At 48.0% G+C, this 18,300-nt stretch overlaps 1 protein-coding gene across 1 annotated transcript in view; it reads right to left on the bottom strand.

Moving 5' to 3' along the window:
* The window catches only part of PXN (paxillin), a 74,259-nt gene that overhangs the window by 13,009 nt on the left and 42,950 nt on the right, over nt 1–18,300 (bottom strand). The window contains 4 exon segments of the mRNA XM_070951004.1: nt 4,829–4,964; nt 7,106–7,310; nt 9,928–10,067; nt 11,101–11,198. Of these exon segments, the coding sequence (XP_070807105.1) occupies nt 4,829–4,964; nt 7,106–7,310; nt 9,928–10,067; nt 11,101–11,198 (579 nt within the window).

An 18,300-nucleotide genomic window follows, 5' to 3' on the forward strand; every position in this document is an offset into this window, starting at 1 on the left:
CGTTCTTCGTCTTCGGCTTTGCTGATGCCCAGCCTGTCTTGAAGCTCTTCGATCAGGCGGTCTTGGGAGACGGTTTTATGGAAGAGGACCGGGCCCAGCTTGCGTCGCGGCGAGAGATCGCGGCACATGGGATGCACATTGGAGATCTCTTTGGTTTTCCTGATCACGGACTTGATCTTTTAAGGAAGGGGAGGAAAACGTTCAGGTTGAGTAAGCTCCCCCCAACCCTTCAACCGGACGGCACAGAATGCACAGTCTTGAGGTTGACCGGGGTTAGTGGTCACAAGCCGGGGAAAGCAGAAATGACCCCTTCCTCAACTGGAGGAAAAGTCCTTTCAGCACAGCCATGAGCAGCCGATTCATCGTTAGGAAAAGCTGTCCAACTGCAACCACATGCAGCACTGATGTTGTTAACTAGCTTGGTAATAAAACGTCCGCAAGAAAACAAGCAAGCTCAGAGAGCACCAAGGACCCAACGATCCTCCTTCTCCTCTTTCTCCTTCTTCTCCTCTTCCTCCTCCTCCTCCTCCTCTTTCTCTTTCCTTCTCCTCCTTTCTGCAACCCCCATTCCCCCTCCTAGCACTGATGATCTTACCTAGTTTGGTAATGAAACATCCGCAAGAAAACCACCAAGCTCAGAAAGCACCAAGGACCCAACAATTCTCCTCCTCCTCTTTCTCCTTCTTCTCCTCTTCCTCCTCCTTTCTGCAACCCCCATTCCACCTCCTAGCACTGATGATCTTACCTAGTTTGGTAATTAAACGTCTGCAAGAAAACAAGCAACTCAGAAAGCACCAAGGACCCCACAGTCCTCCTTTTCCTTCTCCTTCTCCTCTTCCTCCTCCTCCTCCTCCTCCTCTTTCTCTTTCCTTCTCCTCCATTCTGCAACCCCCATTCCCTTCTAGCACTGATGATGTTACCTAGGTTGGTAATAAAACGTCTGCAACCCCTCCTCATGTCTGCAACCTCTTCTAGCACTGATGATCTTACCTAGTTTGGTAATAAAACGTCTGCAAGACAACAAGCAAGCTCAGAGAGCACCAAGGACCCCACGTCTCCGGCCCGATCTACAGATCTCCTCCTTTACGAAACATGGAAGATTCAGCTCCTTTCAACCCTACCTGTATCTCAAAGGGGTTCAGAAACCCTGGCGTGCAGAAGGTGATTCCTATCTGCAGGCGAGCCCAATCCTTATCGTCTTAAGGTTGTCCCATTTCTCGTCATTCCTCTACTCAGCAGAGAGCCCAGCAAAAACCCAAAACACGTTAAGAGCAGCACTTGGCCAAATCACCGTCCTACACCAGAGACCGGTTGCGTCCATCTAGGACCGTGATGGCGAACCTATGGCACACGTGCCCGAAGTGGCACGGGGAGCCATGTCGCCTGGCATATGCGGCGCCAACCGTTCCTCTTCTGGGTTTCTGGCGCGCATGGGCACACGACAATCAGCTAGCTTTTGTGAGTGCGGCAGTGCTGGAAACCGGAAGGGCTGGTCTTCCGGTTTCCGGCGTGAGCATGCGTGCCGGTCACCTGACTGGCACGCACACCTGCGCAGCAGCAACCGGAAGTGGCACATGCACACGCCGGAAACCGGAAGTACCTTATCCACCATGCGCAGCTCCTCTTCCTGGTTACGGCCCTGACAAGCGCAAAGCGCTCCCTTTTCAGCACTTGGTGCCAAAAAGGTTTGCCATCCCTGATATAGAGCAGGGGTCACCAACCTTTCGGATCTCAGGGACCACTAAATTCATAATTTTAAATCCCGCGGACCACTAATATGATCTGCCTAATGACTGGCTGGGTGGGCGTGGCTAGGTGGTCATGTGACTGGGTGGGCGTGGCCAACACGATGTCACTCACTTTGAGGGGTGCCTCGCTGGCCTCTACTCACCCCTCCTCTCCCACCCACTCCTCCCCTGCCCGCCCGGGCTCCTTAGGGCCCCAACCGGAAGCAGTTGTTGGAGCTAAGCAGCCACCCCGAGAAAGAGTTGGCAAAACAGCTCAGTTCAAATTGGATCTGGCCGAGAAGGAGGCTCAGCATAAGCACCTCACTGAGGACTAGGAGCATAGGCTTTCCAAGCAGAGGGAAGACCTGCGGGAGTGCAAGGCCAGGTACTGGCGTCTGTAAGCTCAGTGGGCTGAGATGATCAGCCAGTTCATGATGCAGTCCCACTGGAACAAGGCTCTCCGGCTCTTTGCCACCAGCGGCGCTTCCCTCCAGCCTTCGCCCAAAGCCCCACACCAGGAGGCTGAAGCAGACCCAGAGTCGGAATTTCTGCCCCCCTCCGACCCACACAAAAAACCCCCGAAGGGGGAGACTCTCTGCAGCAACACAAACGTTCATTGCACGTATCTGTCCCGGAGACCGCAGTTTGAGGACCCCTGATTTAAGTGCAATATAAAAAATGCAAATAATTTTTTTTGTGGACCACCAAAATTTTCTCACGGACCACCAGTAGTCCACGTACCACCAGTTGGTGACCGCCGATCTAGGAGAAGCATGCAAACCTCGCTAAATCCAGGCACAAACTCCAAAGCGCGTTTCATGCACAGGCCAAAGCAAAAGCAGCACGGAGACATCCCCTCCCTCGTGTCACCAGCTGGCTCATCTCTTCCCCATTCATCCGGATGCCTGCCTGGCTCGAAGTGGATATTCTCTCCACGGAGATTGTAGGATCAGCGATACTACGGTCCCGTTCTTCTTCCCGGATACGTTCGGCGGCCTTCGACGCAGCTGCGACACCGTTGGGAAGGCTGTTCTTTCTGGATCCCCTCTCGGCCACATCAGGACAGCTGTTTGCCCTCACCGGATCTCGGATTTCGGGCCTGTGGTTCGAGGCCTGCTGGACAGCCCAGCCTGGGAAACTCTCCCATCGTTCTACATTAAAAAGATCGGGGGGACCGACGTGAACGTCCTTCTTGAGGGACGTTCTCGGCGCCAACAGAGACGTTTCTGAATTGCTCTGCCTGGTGTAACCCATTGTCCTCATTCCGTTCTCCTTGAAAAAAGGAGCTTTGGGGTGGAAGAGAGCCGTCTCTTCTTGGGGGGCTGGCCTCTTCGAACCCCTGCTCAGAACTGAAGGAATGTCTTCGCCGTTGAGGTTCTCCTCCTTCCAAGGTCCTCCTGGCTCCATGTTTTTTTGAGTTCCCGCACCATCCGCACCAATCCATAACAACTCGGGCTCTGAAGAAGAGACGTGTGACTTCTCAGGAGGGGTTTTGCTGGGTCCATCGGAGCTTGGGCGGGGGGCAGAAGCTTTACCAAGGGGGGGCTTGGTCCAAGGTCCGGCGGGGGTGACGATGCAAAACATTGGAAGGAAGTTCTGGGATCGCGGCTACCGCTAAACCACTGCTTTTCTCGTCAATGTGTAGGACCTCCAACTCAAGAGGGGCCTCGGAACTCGGGTGAGGCCCATCGTGTTTTGCCCTGTGGGGCTTTGAGGCACGTGGGGGCGGCACCGTATGGGATGGGACAGGTGGTCCAGAAGACAGCGGTAGGGAAGGCTCAGAGGCCAGAGATATGGTGGAACTGGTCTGAAAGAGAAAGGAAGGCGGGAAGAAGGAAGGGAGGAGAGAGAGTGGTGGTGGGGGGAAAGGAAGACGGGAGAAAAAGATGGAAACAGGATTGAAGGAAGAAGGAAGAAAGAAAAAGCAAAAAAAAAAAAAAAGGCAAAATAGCGACAGAAAAATAAAGAGGGCCCTGCATTGAACTCACTCGAGTTAGTTCTGCCACCGATAGCCTCCCATCGACCAATACGCTCCCACAGAGAGGGACTCCTCAGGGTGCCGTCGGTCAAACAATGTCGACTGGTGACCCCCAGCGGGAGAGCCTTCTCTGTGGGGGCACCTGCCCTCTGGAACGAGCTCCCCCCGGAGATTCGTCGGATCCCTGACCTTCGCACCTTTCGCTGCGCCCTCAAAACGCTATCGTTTCACCAAGCAGGGCTGGCCTAAATGCTATTTTAATGGGTGGTTTTCTATTTTAGCTCTTTCGGCCAAACTATTTAATATTTTTAAATTGTCTTTTAACTTTCATGTAGTTGTGGGTTTTATTTTTGGCTGTACACCACCCTGAGTCCTTCGGGAGAAGGGCGGTATATAAATTCAATAAAATAAATAAAATGAAATAGTTAAAAGGCAAAAGGAGACCCAGGAAAATGGACATAAAAGGACTAATAATTCCTGGGTATAAAAATTCAATAAAATAAATAAAATGAAATAGTTAAAAGGCAAAAGGAGACCCAGGAAAATGGACATAAAAGGACTAATAATTCCTGGGTATAAAAATTCAATAAAATAAATAAAATGAAATAGTTAAAAGGCAAAAGGAGACCCAGGAAAATGGACATAAAAGGACTAATAATTCCTGGGTATAAAAATTCAATAAAATAAATAAAATGAAATAGTTAAAAGGCAAAAGGAGACCCAGGAAAATGGACATAAAAGGACTAATAATTCCTGGGTATAAAAATTCAATAAAATAAATAAAATGAAATAGTTAAAAGGCAAAAGGAGACCCAGGAAAATGGACATAAAAGGACTAATAATTCCTGGGTATAAAAATTCAATAAAATAAATAAAATGAAATAGTTAAAAGGCAAAAGGAGACCCAGGAAAATGGACATAAAAGGACTAATAATTCCTGGGTATAAAAATTCAATAAAATAAATAAAATGAAATAGTTAAAAGGCAAAAGGAGACCCAGGAAAATGGACATAAAAGGACTAATAATTCCTGTGGTTGAAGATGTGCCAACACCATCATCCCTAGGGCAGAAAGGAAGGTAGGTGGGTGGGTGGGGGGACAAATGATAACAAGGAGGGGGCACCTTGAAGTCTGAAAGGGAAGCCATGAGCTCATCCAGTTCTCTGGTTGCTGAAGAGGCAGATATGCGGGTCTGTTGCTGGCTGGAGGCGAAACGCTGAGGACTGCTCATCCCTCCTTGATTCACAGTAATAGCTGGTCTAATGGAGGCAAACAAGACAGAAACAGTCATTTTTTTAAAAAAAATTTGATTTATATGCCACCCTTCTCCGGAGACTCAGGGCGGCTTACAATGCGCTAAGCAACATTTATTTATTTATTATATTTCTATACCGCCTTTCTCCCGTAGGACTCAAGGCGGTGTACAGTCAAGCCTTCATCCTTTTGTATATTTATACAAAGTCAGCTTATTGCCCCCACAAACCGGGTCCTCAATTTACCTACCTTAGAAAGGATGGAAGGCTGAGTCAACCTTGAGCCTGGTGAGATTCGAACTTACAGTAATTGCAGACAGCTGGTCTTAATAATAGGGTGCTTTAGACCACTGTACTACCAAGGCTCTTGAGGTTTGCTTCCAGGAACAAAGACCCCCCCCCCTTCCCTGCCTCCCTTCCTTCCCAGCCTCCCCTGTGGCCTTAAGGCTAGAGCACGGGTCAGCAACCTGCGGCTCTGGAGCCGCATGTGGCTCTTTCACCCCTCTGCTGCGGCTCCCTGTCACCCAAAATATGCGTCACAACCGCCAATGTGCGACACCCACCGGCACACAATTTATTGAGCTTTTCAACCCCCAAGATAAATCCAAGAAAAGAAAAGTTTCAGAAGAAAACAGAAGGTTTAATTCGACTACATAGGCTAGTTTTTGTGGCCGCTCAAGAAATCGTCCGGCACGGGAAGAGTTTTTGTGGCTCCCGGTGTTTCCTTTTCTGTGGGGAAACGGGTCCAAATGGCTCTTTGAGGGTTTAAGGTTGCAGACCCCTGGCCTAGACAGCAGGCATGTCCAACTGGTTACTTACGGGACCGCCTACTACCACCAATAGCCTCCCACCGGCCGGTACGCTCCCATAGAGAGGGGCTCCTCCGGGTGCCGTCGGCCAAACAATGTCGACTGGCGGCCCCCAGGGGGAGAGCCTTCTCTGTGGGGGCACCTACGATCTGGAACGAGCTCCCCCCGGAGATACAGAGGATCCCGGATCTGCGCACCTTCCGCTGCGCTCTTAAGACCTTTTTATTCCACTGGGCGGGCCTGGCCTAATCTTTTCCCTCTTTTTAATTATGCAAATTTTAATCGGTTTTTAAATGATTGGGGTGTTTTAATTTGTCCGGGCCAAATTGTTTAATTCGATTTTACTTTGTTTTTTAAATTTTGTATTTATGTATTTTTACTGTTTGGCTGTTCACCGCCCTGAGTCCTTCGGGAGTAGGGCTGTATATAAATCAAATTAATAATAATAATAATAATAATAATAATAATAATAATAATAATAATAATAACAACAACAACAACAACAACAACAACAACAACAACAACTCACAGCCCATGGGCCACCCCCCCTCACAAGATCATTAAAAATATTTAAAAATTAAAAGGAAATTTGTTATTTATGCACAAACTCTATGAACTACGTTAATTAGATTATAGGTCGTTCTCCACTTAAAGCCATTCCTTTGGAAACTCTGGGAGTTGGGAGTCCACCCCATCTTAAAGCATGCTGGCCAGGGAATTCTGGGAGTCGAAGTCCACATATCTGAAAATATGCTGACTGAAGAATTCTGGGAGATGAAGTCCATGCATCTTAAAACATCCTGGCCAGAGAATTCTGGGAGTTGAAGTCCATGTATCTTAAAACATACTGGCTGGGGAATTCTGGATGTTGAAGTTGAAATCCACCCATCTTAAAACTTGTTGGCTGGGGAATTCTGGGAGTTGAAGTTCACCCATCTTAAACCATCCTGCCCAGGGAATTCTGGGAGTTGAAGTTCACCCATCTTAAACCATCCTGCCCAGGGAATTCTGGGAGTTGAAGTTCACTCATCTTAAACCATCCTGCCCGGGGAATTCTGGGAGTTGAAGTTCACCCATCTTAAACCATCCTGTCCAGGGAATTCTGGGAATTGAAGTTCGCCCATCTTAAACCATCGTGGACAGGGAATTCTGGGAGCTGAAGCCCGTCCATCTTAAAACATGCTGACTGGGGAATTCTGGGAGTTGAAATCCCCCCCATTTTAGAGTTGGCCAAGGTTGAGAAGCACCGTCCTAATGGGAGGCACCACGAATTCCCCTCTCTCTCCAGAAACCGTCACACCTTAGCCGGATGGATAGTAATCAGTGGGCTATACTCACACAGGACTAGGCACGGAGCTTTCCAGTTCATCCAGAAGGCTCTCCACGCTGGGGCACACTTCTTCCACCCCCGGCCCCCCATTCCACTTGGGCTTCTCTTTCCCTGGGGCTGCGGGCTGTGCGGCCAAAGAGGTAGTGTTCTCCAGGAGGCTGTAGGGGGAACCGGTCCCACCAGGCCGCGAGGGGCTTCCTCCTGCATTCTCATCTTACAAGTCAAAAAAATAAATAAAATAAATGCAGACAGGACTTGCAAGCACGTTTCCCATTAAAAAGGCGGAAATATATATATATTTTTAAAAACCGGTGGCCTTCTAATGAACAACTCATCCGTGGGACAGTTTGGATGCTCCATCCCTGGAGATTTTCAAGAAGAGGCTGGATAACTATTTGTCTGAAATGGCACAGGGTCTCCTACGTAAGCAGGGGGTTGGACTAGAAGACCTCCAAGGTCCCTTCCAACTCTGTTATTCTGTTTGGTGACTGTGAGAACAATTAACTTAAAACCATCCCTTCGGGAACTCTGGGAGTTGAAGTCCATCCATCTTAAAACATGCTGACTGGGGAATTCTGGGTATTGAAGTCCATTCATATGAAAGCATCCCCTGCCCAGGGAATTCTGGGAGTTGAAGTCCACTCATCTTAAACCAACCTGGCCAGGGAATTCTGGGAGTTGAAGTCCACTCATCTTAAAACATCATGGCCAGGGAATTCTGGGCATTAAAATCCACCCATCCTGCCCAGGGAATTCTGGGAGTTGAAGTCCACTCATCTTAAACCAACCTGGCCAGGGAATTCTGGATGTTGAAGTCCACTCATCTTAAAGCATCGTGGCCAGGGAATCCTGGGCATTAAAATCCACCCATCCTGCCCAGGGAATTCTGGGAATTGAAGTCCACTCATCTTAAACCAACCTGGCCAGAGAATTCTGGATGTTGAAGTCCACTCATCTTAAAACATCATGGCCAGGGAATTCTGGGCATTAAAATCCACCCATCCTGCCCAGGGAATTCTGGGAGTTGAAGTCCACTCATCTTAAACCAACCTGGCCAGGGAATTCTGGATGTTGAAGTCCACTCATCTTAAAGCATCGTGGCCAGGGAATCCTGGGCATTAAAATCCACCCATCCTGCCCAGGGAATTCTGGGAATTGAAGTCCACTCATCTTAAACCAACCTGGCCAGAGAATTCTGGATGTTGAAGTCCACTCATCTTAAAACATCGTGGCCAGGGAATTCTGGGCATTAAAATCCACCCATCCTGCCCAGGGAATTCTGGGAGTTGAAGTCCACTCATCTTAAACCAACCTGGCCAGGGAATTCTGGGAGTTGAAGTCCACTCATCTTAAAACATCATGGCCAGGGAATTCTGGGCATTAAAATCCACCCATCCTGCCCAGGGAATTCTGGGAATTGAAGTCCACTCATCTTAAACCAACCTGGCCAGAGAATTCTGGATGTTGAAGTCCACTCATCTTAAACCAACCTGGCCAGGGAATTCTGGGCATTAAAATCCACCCATCCTGCCCAGGGAATTCTGGGAGTTGAAGTCCACTCATCTTAAACCAACCTGGCCAGGGAATTCTGGATGTTGAAGTCCACTCATCTTAAACCAACCTGGCCAGGGAATTCTGGGCATTAAAATCCACCCATCCTGCCCAGGGAATTCTGGGAATTGAAGTCCACTCATCTTAAACCAACCTGGCCAGGGAATTCTGGATGTTGAAGTCCACTCATCTTAAAGCATCGTGGTCAGGGAATTCTGGGCATTAAAATCCACCCATCCTGCCCAGGGAATTCTGGGAATTGAAGTCCATTCATCTTAAACCAACCTGGCCAGGGAATTCTGGATGTTGAAGTCCACTCATCTTAAAGCATCATGGCCAGGGAATTCTGGGCATTAAAATCCACCCATCCTACCCAGGGAATTCTGGGAATTGAAGTCCACTCATCTTAAACCAACCTGGCCAGGGAATTCTGGATGTTGAAGTCCACTCATCTTAAAGCATCGTGGCCAGGGAATCCTGGGCATTAAAATCCACCCATCCTGCCCAGGGAATTCTGGGAATTGAAGTCCACTCATCTTAAACCAACCTGGCCAGAGAATTCTGGATGTTGAAGTCCACTCATCTTAAAGCATCGTGGCCAGAGAATTCTGGGCATTAAAATCCACCCATCCTGCCCAGGGAATTCTGGGAATTGAAGTCCACTCATCTTAAACCAACCTGGCCAGGGAATTCTGGGCATTAAAATCCACCCATCCTGCCCAAGGAATTCTGGGAGTTGAAGTCCACTCATCTTAAACCAACCTGGCCAGGGAATTCTGGATGTTGAAGTCCACTCATCTTAAAGCATCGTGGCCAGGGAATCCTGGGCATTAAAATCCACCCATCCTGCCCAGGGAATTCTGGGAGTTGAAGTCCACTCATCTTAAACCAACCTGGCCAAGGAATTCTGGATGTTGAGGCCCACTTTTCTATTCCTTGCCCTCCCTTCCCTTCTCCTGGGCAGCTTCTAGCAGCTGCAAGAGACATGCCACAAACTCAGGAAGTGCATTTCCGTTGTGGCAACGGATGCATAACGGACAGGCGTCAGACATGGGCGTCAAGACCTCTGAGTAGTTCCGGACTCTGAGTAGATCAGAATAGGGAACCCAAAGCAGCACAAGTGAAGGCTGCTTATATTATAAGGTTATAAGGTTAGCCGCACCTTGCGAGTCTGAATGGGGTTAAAGGGAAAGGGAAAGGTTCCCCTGGCACATATGTGCTAGTCGTTGCCCCCTCTCCCAACCGCGTGATCCTAACCCTAGAGCCCAGCCCCTCGTACCTGTGGGGCTGCCAGGTGAGGGGTTGTGCTGCACAGCGTTCAATTCCAGGAGGAGCCGATCCAGTTCGGACAGGTTATTGCCTAAGGAGGAGCTCATCAGGGTAGGAGATGGTTCTGCAGACTTCTGCTTGTTGGGGAAACTGAGGTTCAGGGGATAATGAGCCTGTTATTTGGAAGTGACCAGCGCTCTGATCGAACCAGTTCCCTCCCTCCCTTCCTTCCCTCCCTTTCTGCCTTCCTTCCTTCCTCCCTTCTCTCTCCTTCCACTTTTCCTTCCTTCCTTCCTCCCTCCCTCCTTCCTTCCTTCTTCCACCTTTTTTTCCTTCCTCCCTCCCTCCCTCCACCCTTCTTCCCTCCTTCCTTCCACCCTTCCTTCTTCCACCCTTCTTCCCTTCTTCTCTCCCTCCACCCTTCTTCCCTCCTTCCTTCCTTCCTCCACCTTTTCTTCCTTCCTCCCTCCCTCCCTCCAACCACCCTTCCTTCCTTCTTCTCACCATTCCTTCCTTCCTTCTTCCACCTTTCCTTCCTCCCTCCCTCCCTCCACCCTTCTTCCCTCCTTCCTTCCACCCTTCCTTCCTTCTTCCACTCTTCTTCCCTTCTTCCCTCCCTCCACCCTTCTTCTCTCCTTCCTTCCACCCTTCTCCTTCCTTCCACTTTTCCTTCCTCCCTCCCTCCCTCCTTCCTTCCTCCACCTTTTCTTCCTTCCTCCCTCCCTGCACCCACCCTTCCTTCCTTCTTCCACCTTTCCTCCCTTCCCACCCCATCCTGACCCCAGGGGCTGAAAAAGCTAGATAATACAAGAAACAAGGGATGGAAACTGATCAAGGAGAGATTTAACCCAGAAATAAAAAGAAAATTTCCCAGCAGTGAGAACCATTAACCAGAGGAATAGCTTGCCACCAGAAGTTGTGGATGCTCCATCCCTGGAGGCTTTTAAGAAGAGATTGGACAAACCATTTGTCCATGGAAGGGTGTAAGGCAGTGTTTCTCAACCTTGGAAGCTTGAAGATGGGTGGCTGGGGGATTCTGGGAGTTGAAGTCCACCCCTCTTCAAGCTTCCAAGGTTGAGAAACACTCGTGTAGGGCATCCTACTTAAGCAGGGGGTTGGACTAGATGACCTCTGAGGTCCTTTCCGACTCTGTTATTCTAATAAAAGGGGGGGAATAGAATACCTATAGACGTGTTCCTCGTCGTTGGCACGCGAAGGAGAGATGGCACACTCTCTGGGCACCGAGGCACTGGCACTATACATAGGAGATTGAGACGGCAGCTGTAAAAACGAATTTTATTTAAATAGGTTAAGTAAACATATCAACATTTCTACCAGAAGACCAAACTCGACCTGTTTTTTTATTATTATTATTATTATTAAATTTCTATGCCGCCCTTCTCCCGAAGGACTCAGGGCGGTGAACAGCCACAAGATAAAACACATAAATACAAAAATTTAAAATAAGTTAAAAACGAATTAAATAATTTGGCTGAATTTAAAATACCCCATAATTTAAAACAAATTAAAATTTACATTTAAAAAGGGGAGAAGATTTAGGCCTGCGCTACAAAACAAATCTGTGGCAGCTATAAAAGGTAAGTCCTCGACCTACGACCCCAACATTTCTTTTGCTAAACTTAGGGACCATTCGAAGTTACGTCGTCACTGGGGGAAAAAAAACAGTGACTCGTGACGGACGTTTTTCACACTTAACGACCGTTGGCAGCATCCCCATGGTTCACGGGGTGAAAATTCAGACACTTGGCAATGGTCTCATACTTACGACGGTTGCAACCTCCTGGGGATTGGGTGATCCCCTTTCGCGACCAAGTCAATGGAGAAGCCAGCAGCCGAGTTACTAACTGAGCAACGGCAGTGATTTACCTGAACTGTGGCAAGGAAGGGCCGTAAAAACGGGGGCCAAACTCCCATCGCAAATGTCTCGTTTAGCGACATAAATGCTGGGCTCAATTGCGGTCCTAAGTGGAGGACTTTCTGTGTGGTTTTTTAAAGAAGAGAAAGGGAGGGAAACGCAGATCATTTATGAAAACTAGCTTCTCTTTAGTAGACATGCCGGATGGAAATTCCGAAACGGGAAACAAACAGGATACAATGACAATCTGTCTTCACGATTGTCCTTTCCGGAAACACAACTCACGTTTTCACCTCCTCTCTTGTGTGGATTTTACAGATAGTCCTCAACTTACAACAGTTCATTTAGTCATCTTCTTTTAATAACCCCATAATGCCTTGCAGGGTGGAGTCTGGGCAACTGGATGGAGCTGAGTTTTTTTTTACTGGCCGGATGCCCTTCCTGTCGCCACTACGGAGTTTAGTTCAGCAGATATATCCTCATTGTGCCCAGACAGAAAAATATCTGCCTCTACCTAGGATCGAACTCACAGCCTCCTGATTTGTGAGGCGAGAGCTTCCCCTTTAGGCTGTCGCACCGCTCCATTTGATCTTCATTTCTCTCCATAGTAAATTATTGTGTTTTATTCCAATTTCATTTTAAATTGCATTTTACTCCCAATTCCATTTTACCTTGCTTTTAATAGGATTTTAGTAATGTGTATTTTGATATGGCCTATGGGCTGATCGATAAACTAAAGTTGTTAAAAGGAATCATGCAGTCGTTAAGCGGATCAGCGGAAGCGAAGGCATCCAGCTTATGAGGTCGTAAAAACGGGGATGGGGAAGACCATGTCACTACTCTGCATATCTCCTCAATGGAGGCCTGTAGTGGCCGCACTTCTAGTGGAATAGGGTGTCACTCAACGAGGCAACGGAATATGATTTGGTGATGCACGACCGTACCCACCGGCCTATTGTTGATGCTGTGACTTTATTACCCAACTTGGAAGGTTGGCACGACACAAACAGGGACTCCGATCTCCGAAAGGAAGCTGTCCTCTTGATATAGATGTGGAGGGCCCTCCTGGCATCCAAGGGGTGCCATTTCCTCTCTAGGGTATGGGTTCAGTGGCGGATTAAGGGTCACTGGTGCAGGGGTGAAATGCTCCCAGTTCGGACCGGATCACCCGATCCGGTAGCGATGGAGGCGGGTGGTTCAGAGAACCGGTAGCAAAAATCCCTGCCCCCCCCCCAAATTGTCCAGCTGAGCCGCGCAATCATCAGAGGGTTTTTTTAAAAAAAAAAAATTTAATAGCATTTTTTCTACAACCTCTTCGGCCGAAAAAATGCTTTTAAAAATAATAATAATAAAAAAGCCTCTGATGATCGCGCGGCTCAGCTGGGATCGTCAGAGGCTTTTAAAAGCATTTTTTCTACAACCTCTTCGGCCGAAGAGGTTATAGAAAAAAATGTTTTTAAAAGGAAAAAAAAAAAGCCTCTGCTGATCAGGCAAGTCAGCTGGGATCGTCAGAGGCTTTAAAAGCATTTTTTTTTTTACAACCTCTTCAGCCGATGAGGTTGTAGAAAAAATGGTTTTAAAAGTTTAAAAAAAAAAAAAAGTTGGCCACGTTCATCAGTCATATTACCCCACCACCACCACCAAGCCAAGTTTAGGCTACCTAAAAGTTTGACAAAAAAATGCAATACAACATCCATTTTAATATTTCACAAGTTTAATGCATCAAAGTTCCAACTGTCTTGACTTGGAAAGCATTTTTTTCTACATTTTATTTTTGCAAAACCACCAAAAACACCCTCGAAATTAATACTTCTCAGAACATCTGCTTCAATTTGTTTTTCTTCAATCCAAGTTTTTTTTAAATTTTATTTTATACCGTTTTCCCCCAAAATAAGACGTCCCCTGATAATAAGTCCAATCGGGCTTTTGAGTGTATTGGGCAGTAAGGCCAAGTGCTTATTTCAGGGTTCAAAAAAAATATAAGACAGGGTCTTATTTTGGGGGAAACACGGTATTATTTATATATATCGATGTGTGAATGGTGTGATACCCGAGTTACATACACTTCAATAAAAATAAACATCATATTATTATACACAATTATAACTTTTCATTTTCATTGTGTCATATTATTTGGGCATATCCTTTAACTTCAGTTCTAAACCTTCTTCTTACTCTTACTCTTCCATATATCTTAATATATTCAGGGGTGAAATCCAGCAGGTTCTAGAGAAGCAGTTGCAGAAGTTTTGCGTAGTTCGGAGAACTGGCAAATAACACCTCTAGCTGGCTCCAGAGTGGGGTGGGAGTGGAGATTTTGCAATATCCTTCCCCTGCCACACCCACCAAGCCATGCCCGCAAAACACGTAGTAAAAAAAATTAAATTTCACCACTGAATATATTGGTATATTTATACACCATAGTTGCCCTCTAATTTCTATCTCTATTTTAGCTTTTTTTCCCCTCCTGTCCCTATAATATGCAAAGATGTGATAGTAACATTTATTTTCTATTCCCTATTACACATTTTTTTTTTTACAAAACATTCTTTCGTTTTCTAATCTTCCAATTAAAAACTTAAATTTTTTCTTCATACCTCTCTGTTCGTATTTCCCATCCTTGAGATTCTACTATGAAGACACGTTTACATCAAAATATCAAATCACCTGTTATTTAGTTCTAGCATTTCACAATTAGCCATATTTTGATAGATATAGATATAGATATATTTAACTATCACACGACACACAGAGTAATTATGCAACTTATATACTTCTAATATGAATGCACGTTATTAAAACCCTTTTAAATGTTTAATACACACAGCGAGGCGAGTCTTTCTGGAACCACAACTGATCTCTCTGGGTTTTCTCACATTTCAGTTGTGGGAAAGATCTCTCTGCTGCGCAGTTGGTGAGCATTAATGTTAACACACACACAAAAAAAATTCTTAACACAATTTCAACATTTGGAAAGGCGCTCTCTAGTTTGTCTTCTTGCAATTGTGTTGTCCCACGTGAGCGAAATATGTTTTCTTGGTTGTTTTAAACATAAGAATGGACCTGCTGAAGCTCTGTAGACAAGAGTGATTGTTCACGTCCTCTGGATAAGCATTTATAAGTGTCTGACAGCTCTTTGGGTACCTTTCTCTTTCTGATCATTAGAAACTAGGACCTTGTTAGCAACATCCGTCAGACAAGAGAATTTGATGTACACTGAGAGCGCATGCAGCAAAGACCAAGTCCTTGTGGGTCCAATCACACTTGGCCAAAAGAAAAGATTTTTTTTTCTATTTTTCTATTTTTTATTTTTTTTTCTATTTTTTATTTTTTGTAATTTTTTTATTTTTTGTAATTTTTTTTGTAATTCTATTCTATTCTATTCTATTCTATTCTATTCTATTCTATTCTATTCTATTCTATTCTATTTACACTTTTCCTCTCCTCTTCCTTTCTCTTTAGAGAATCCCTACCGACATCCAACTCAGGACAATCCAGTAACAGAGTTGGAAGGGACCCTGGAGGTCATTTAGCCCAACCCCCTGCTCAATCAAAAACAGTTCTATCTGAGTACCAGAAACTAAGCCTGGGCCCGTAACCTTTGTAGGGATGGGGTTTTTTTTGGAGATGTTGACGAAGAGAGGAGGGGGGCATCTCCTTTCGAATGATCCTTCCTCTGATCACGCTCGTGATCACCCAAATGTGTCGCTTCAGCAGAGCAAAAGTCCATCTCCCACGTGCAGCTTTTCACTAGGGAACACACCTGGTCTTTTGGCAAGGAAGGAAAAAAATAAGTTGACTCGCATTCAAAGACATGCCCACATATCTACTCCACAGCAGTTCAAAAAGGGAAGGGGGGGGGAAGAGAGAGAGAGAAAGAGAGAGAGAGGAAAAGGAAGTACATGGGATTAAAAAAGGTAAAAGGTTCCCCTCGCACGTATGTGCTAGTCGTTCCCGACTCTAGGGGGCGGTGCTCATCTCTGTTTGTCTGGCAGGATCCTCCAGGATCTGGACACTGATAAGTTGACTAGATGGGTAAGCCATGGCCTTCTGGCCCAGTGAGGAGACAAGAGTAGGCTCTCCACTCTCTCCGCCAGCACTTTCCCAATTACCCCTCGGATGAGGGGAAGGGGAGGAAAGGCGTAGAGCAGCCCCCAGGGGCCATGGAATGTGGAGTGCGTTGACCTCTTCCGCCCCCGGTGTGGCGAACTGGGCGTAGAACTTGGGTAGCTGGCTGTCTGGCGGGGGTGGCGAACAGGTGCCGGGTTGGAGAGCCAAACCTTTCGGACAGTGTCCTGAACAGCTCGGGGTGCAGGCGCCATTCTGCGGGGTTGACTGCTGCTCGGCTGAGCCAGTCCGCCTGTACATTGGATGTTCCCTAGAAATGTTCTGCTGGCAGAGACAGAAGATGCCATCCCGCCCAGTGCCCCAAGTGCCCGGCTTTTTGCATGAGGGAGAGGTGTTGGATTGCAGCTTCCAAGTGGGATCTTCTTGTTCCGTTTTTTTGAGACGGGGCAGTGAATAAAGAACCTTGGGGAAATAGAGAGAAAGTCGAGAGCGAAGCCTTAGTCGGATGGCGTTTAGGACTCACGCCCCTGCGGTCGTTTCCTCCCATTGAGCCGCGAAGAGGCTTAGCCAGCCACCAATGGGAGGGTTGGATTTGAAGTTATCTGGAGGTGTGCTGGAAAGGACGACCTCCTCCGCCGCCTCGAAATGGCCGTTTGGCCTGGAACTGCTGCTGTCTGTTGTTGTCTCGGAAGTTGGGCCTATCCGTTTGGCGATCCTGATGCTGGAAGTATGCCCTCTGTGGTTGGGAGAAGTTGTGTGCGGCATCGCCTGGTCTGAAGTTTGGCTTCCGAAAGTAGTTCGCGGATCGATGTTCGGAACGTCTGGACACAGAGGGCAGGATTTTCTTTTTGTCCTTGGTCTCTATGAGGATAGGCTCTAAGGCCTCTCCGAATAGCTTATCGCCTTTGAAGGGGGCAGAAGCCAACTTCCACTTGGACTTCATGTCTGCCTGCCAGTGACGGAGCCACAGCAGTCGTCGGGCCGTCACGGCGGAGGCAATGGCCCTGGAAGCGAATCTGGCCGTGTTCAGGGTGGCATCGGCAGAGAATTCTGCTGCTGCTATCAGCTTGTTGAGGTCCTGGTGACTGCGGACGTCGGTGGCTGGGATTCTGTCTTGCAGCTGTTTGAGCCAGAGCAAGGACGTTCTATTGAAGAAGGAAGCAGCCGTAGCCGACTTAACCGACCAGGCAGCCGAATTGTGGACTTTGCGGAGTGTCAGCTCCGCCCTCCTGTCTTCTGGATTTAAAGCGTCCTCCGCGTCATTGGACATCATGGTGGAGGAGGCTAAGGCTGCCACGGGCGCATCGATTGATGGCATTTGTAGTGCCTCAGAGAGATTTGGGGCCACATTGTACAAACGCTTGTCAATCGAGCTGGCGGCTGGATATCCCCCTGGTACGGCCCATTGTCGCTGGACAACATCCAGGAACAATTTCGGGGAGGGGATCTCCTCGTTATCGGTGGCAGGCTCTGAGAACAACAAATTATTGGGGTCAGATAAGCCCAAAGCCGGATCTGACTCGGCTGGGTCCATTCCCAGCCGGGCTGTGGTCTTGGCTTTGTAGAGAAGTGACTTAAACAAGGCAGGGCGGAAGAGCCCTGTGACGGGTAAGTCCCTTGTATTATCGGGCGCAGGAGGCTGCCCCTGGGGTACAGGGTTCTCAGGGGCTGGAGAGGCTGCCGGTCGGTTCTGTTGCATGCCCGCGGCAATGCCCTGAGCGATAGCCTGTGAGATGATCAGCCTCATTCGTGGGGAGATTTCCGGCTCCTGCGCCTCCTTCGGGCGGAGTCCCGCCGCTGTAGGAGTGAAGGTAGCCTCTGGGGTCGGCTTTGCCCTCTTAGGAGCCGGCTCCTCCCAAGGGCTTTCGGATGGGAGTAGATTTGAAACAGAAGGAAGGGACATGAGCTCATCGGGTTCTAACTCGGGTTGAGAAAGTTGTTCTCCGGCGCCATCCGGCGACCAAGTCAGGCGGACCTCTTTTGTTAGAGGTTGTGACGGTTGAGAAGCGCGGGAACTGTTAGGTTCATCCACCGGGGGGCTCTCGCGCACTGCCTCCCTTTCTGCGTTGGCAACAATGTCTCTGTCTAAGGCCTTCGGGCGGCTTTGGGCGGAGGAATCCTCGGCCTTGGTGGCCTTTCTGGAGGAGAGCAATGCCTTCGCCTTAATTCTGGCCGCAGCTCCTCTAATAGCCAAGTTGGGCTTGGCAGAGGCGCGTTTCTTTAAAACCCGGGGCTTGGGGGCTGGTAAAGTCAGTTCTTCCCCACTCACGTTTTCCTCGTGGTTGTCTCCCGCTGCGGTCGGCTCCATTTTCCAGGCTCGGAGAAGAAAGCAGACGTGGTCTCTCTGGGTTGGAAATGTGGCTTGTTTGCAGGAGTATGCGCCGGAAAAACCCGGGCAGTGACTCAAATCCTTTCCGAATCTCCCTTTTTTTGCAAGGA

Source organism: Pituophis catenifer, unplaced genomic scaffold (genome assembly GCF_029215685.1).
Source record: "Pituophis catenifer annectens isolate HBS135680 unplaced genomic scaffold, rPitCat1.0.hap2 SCAF_10, whole genome shotgun sequence".
NCBI lineage: Eukaryota > Metazoa > Chordata > Lepidosauria > Squamata > Colubridae > Pituophis > Pituophis catenifer.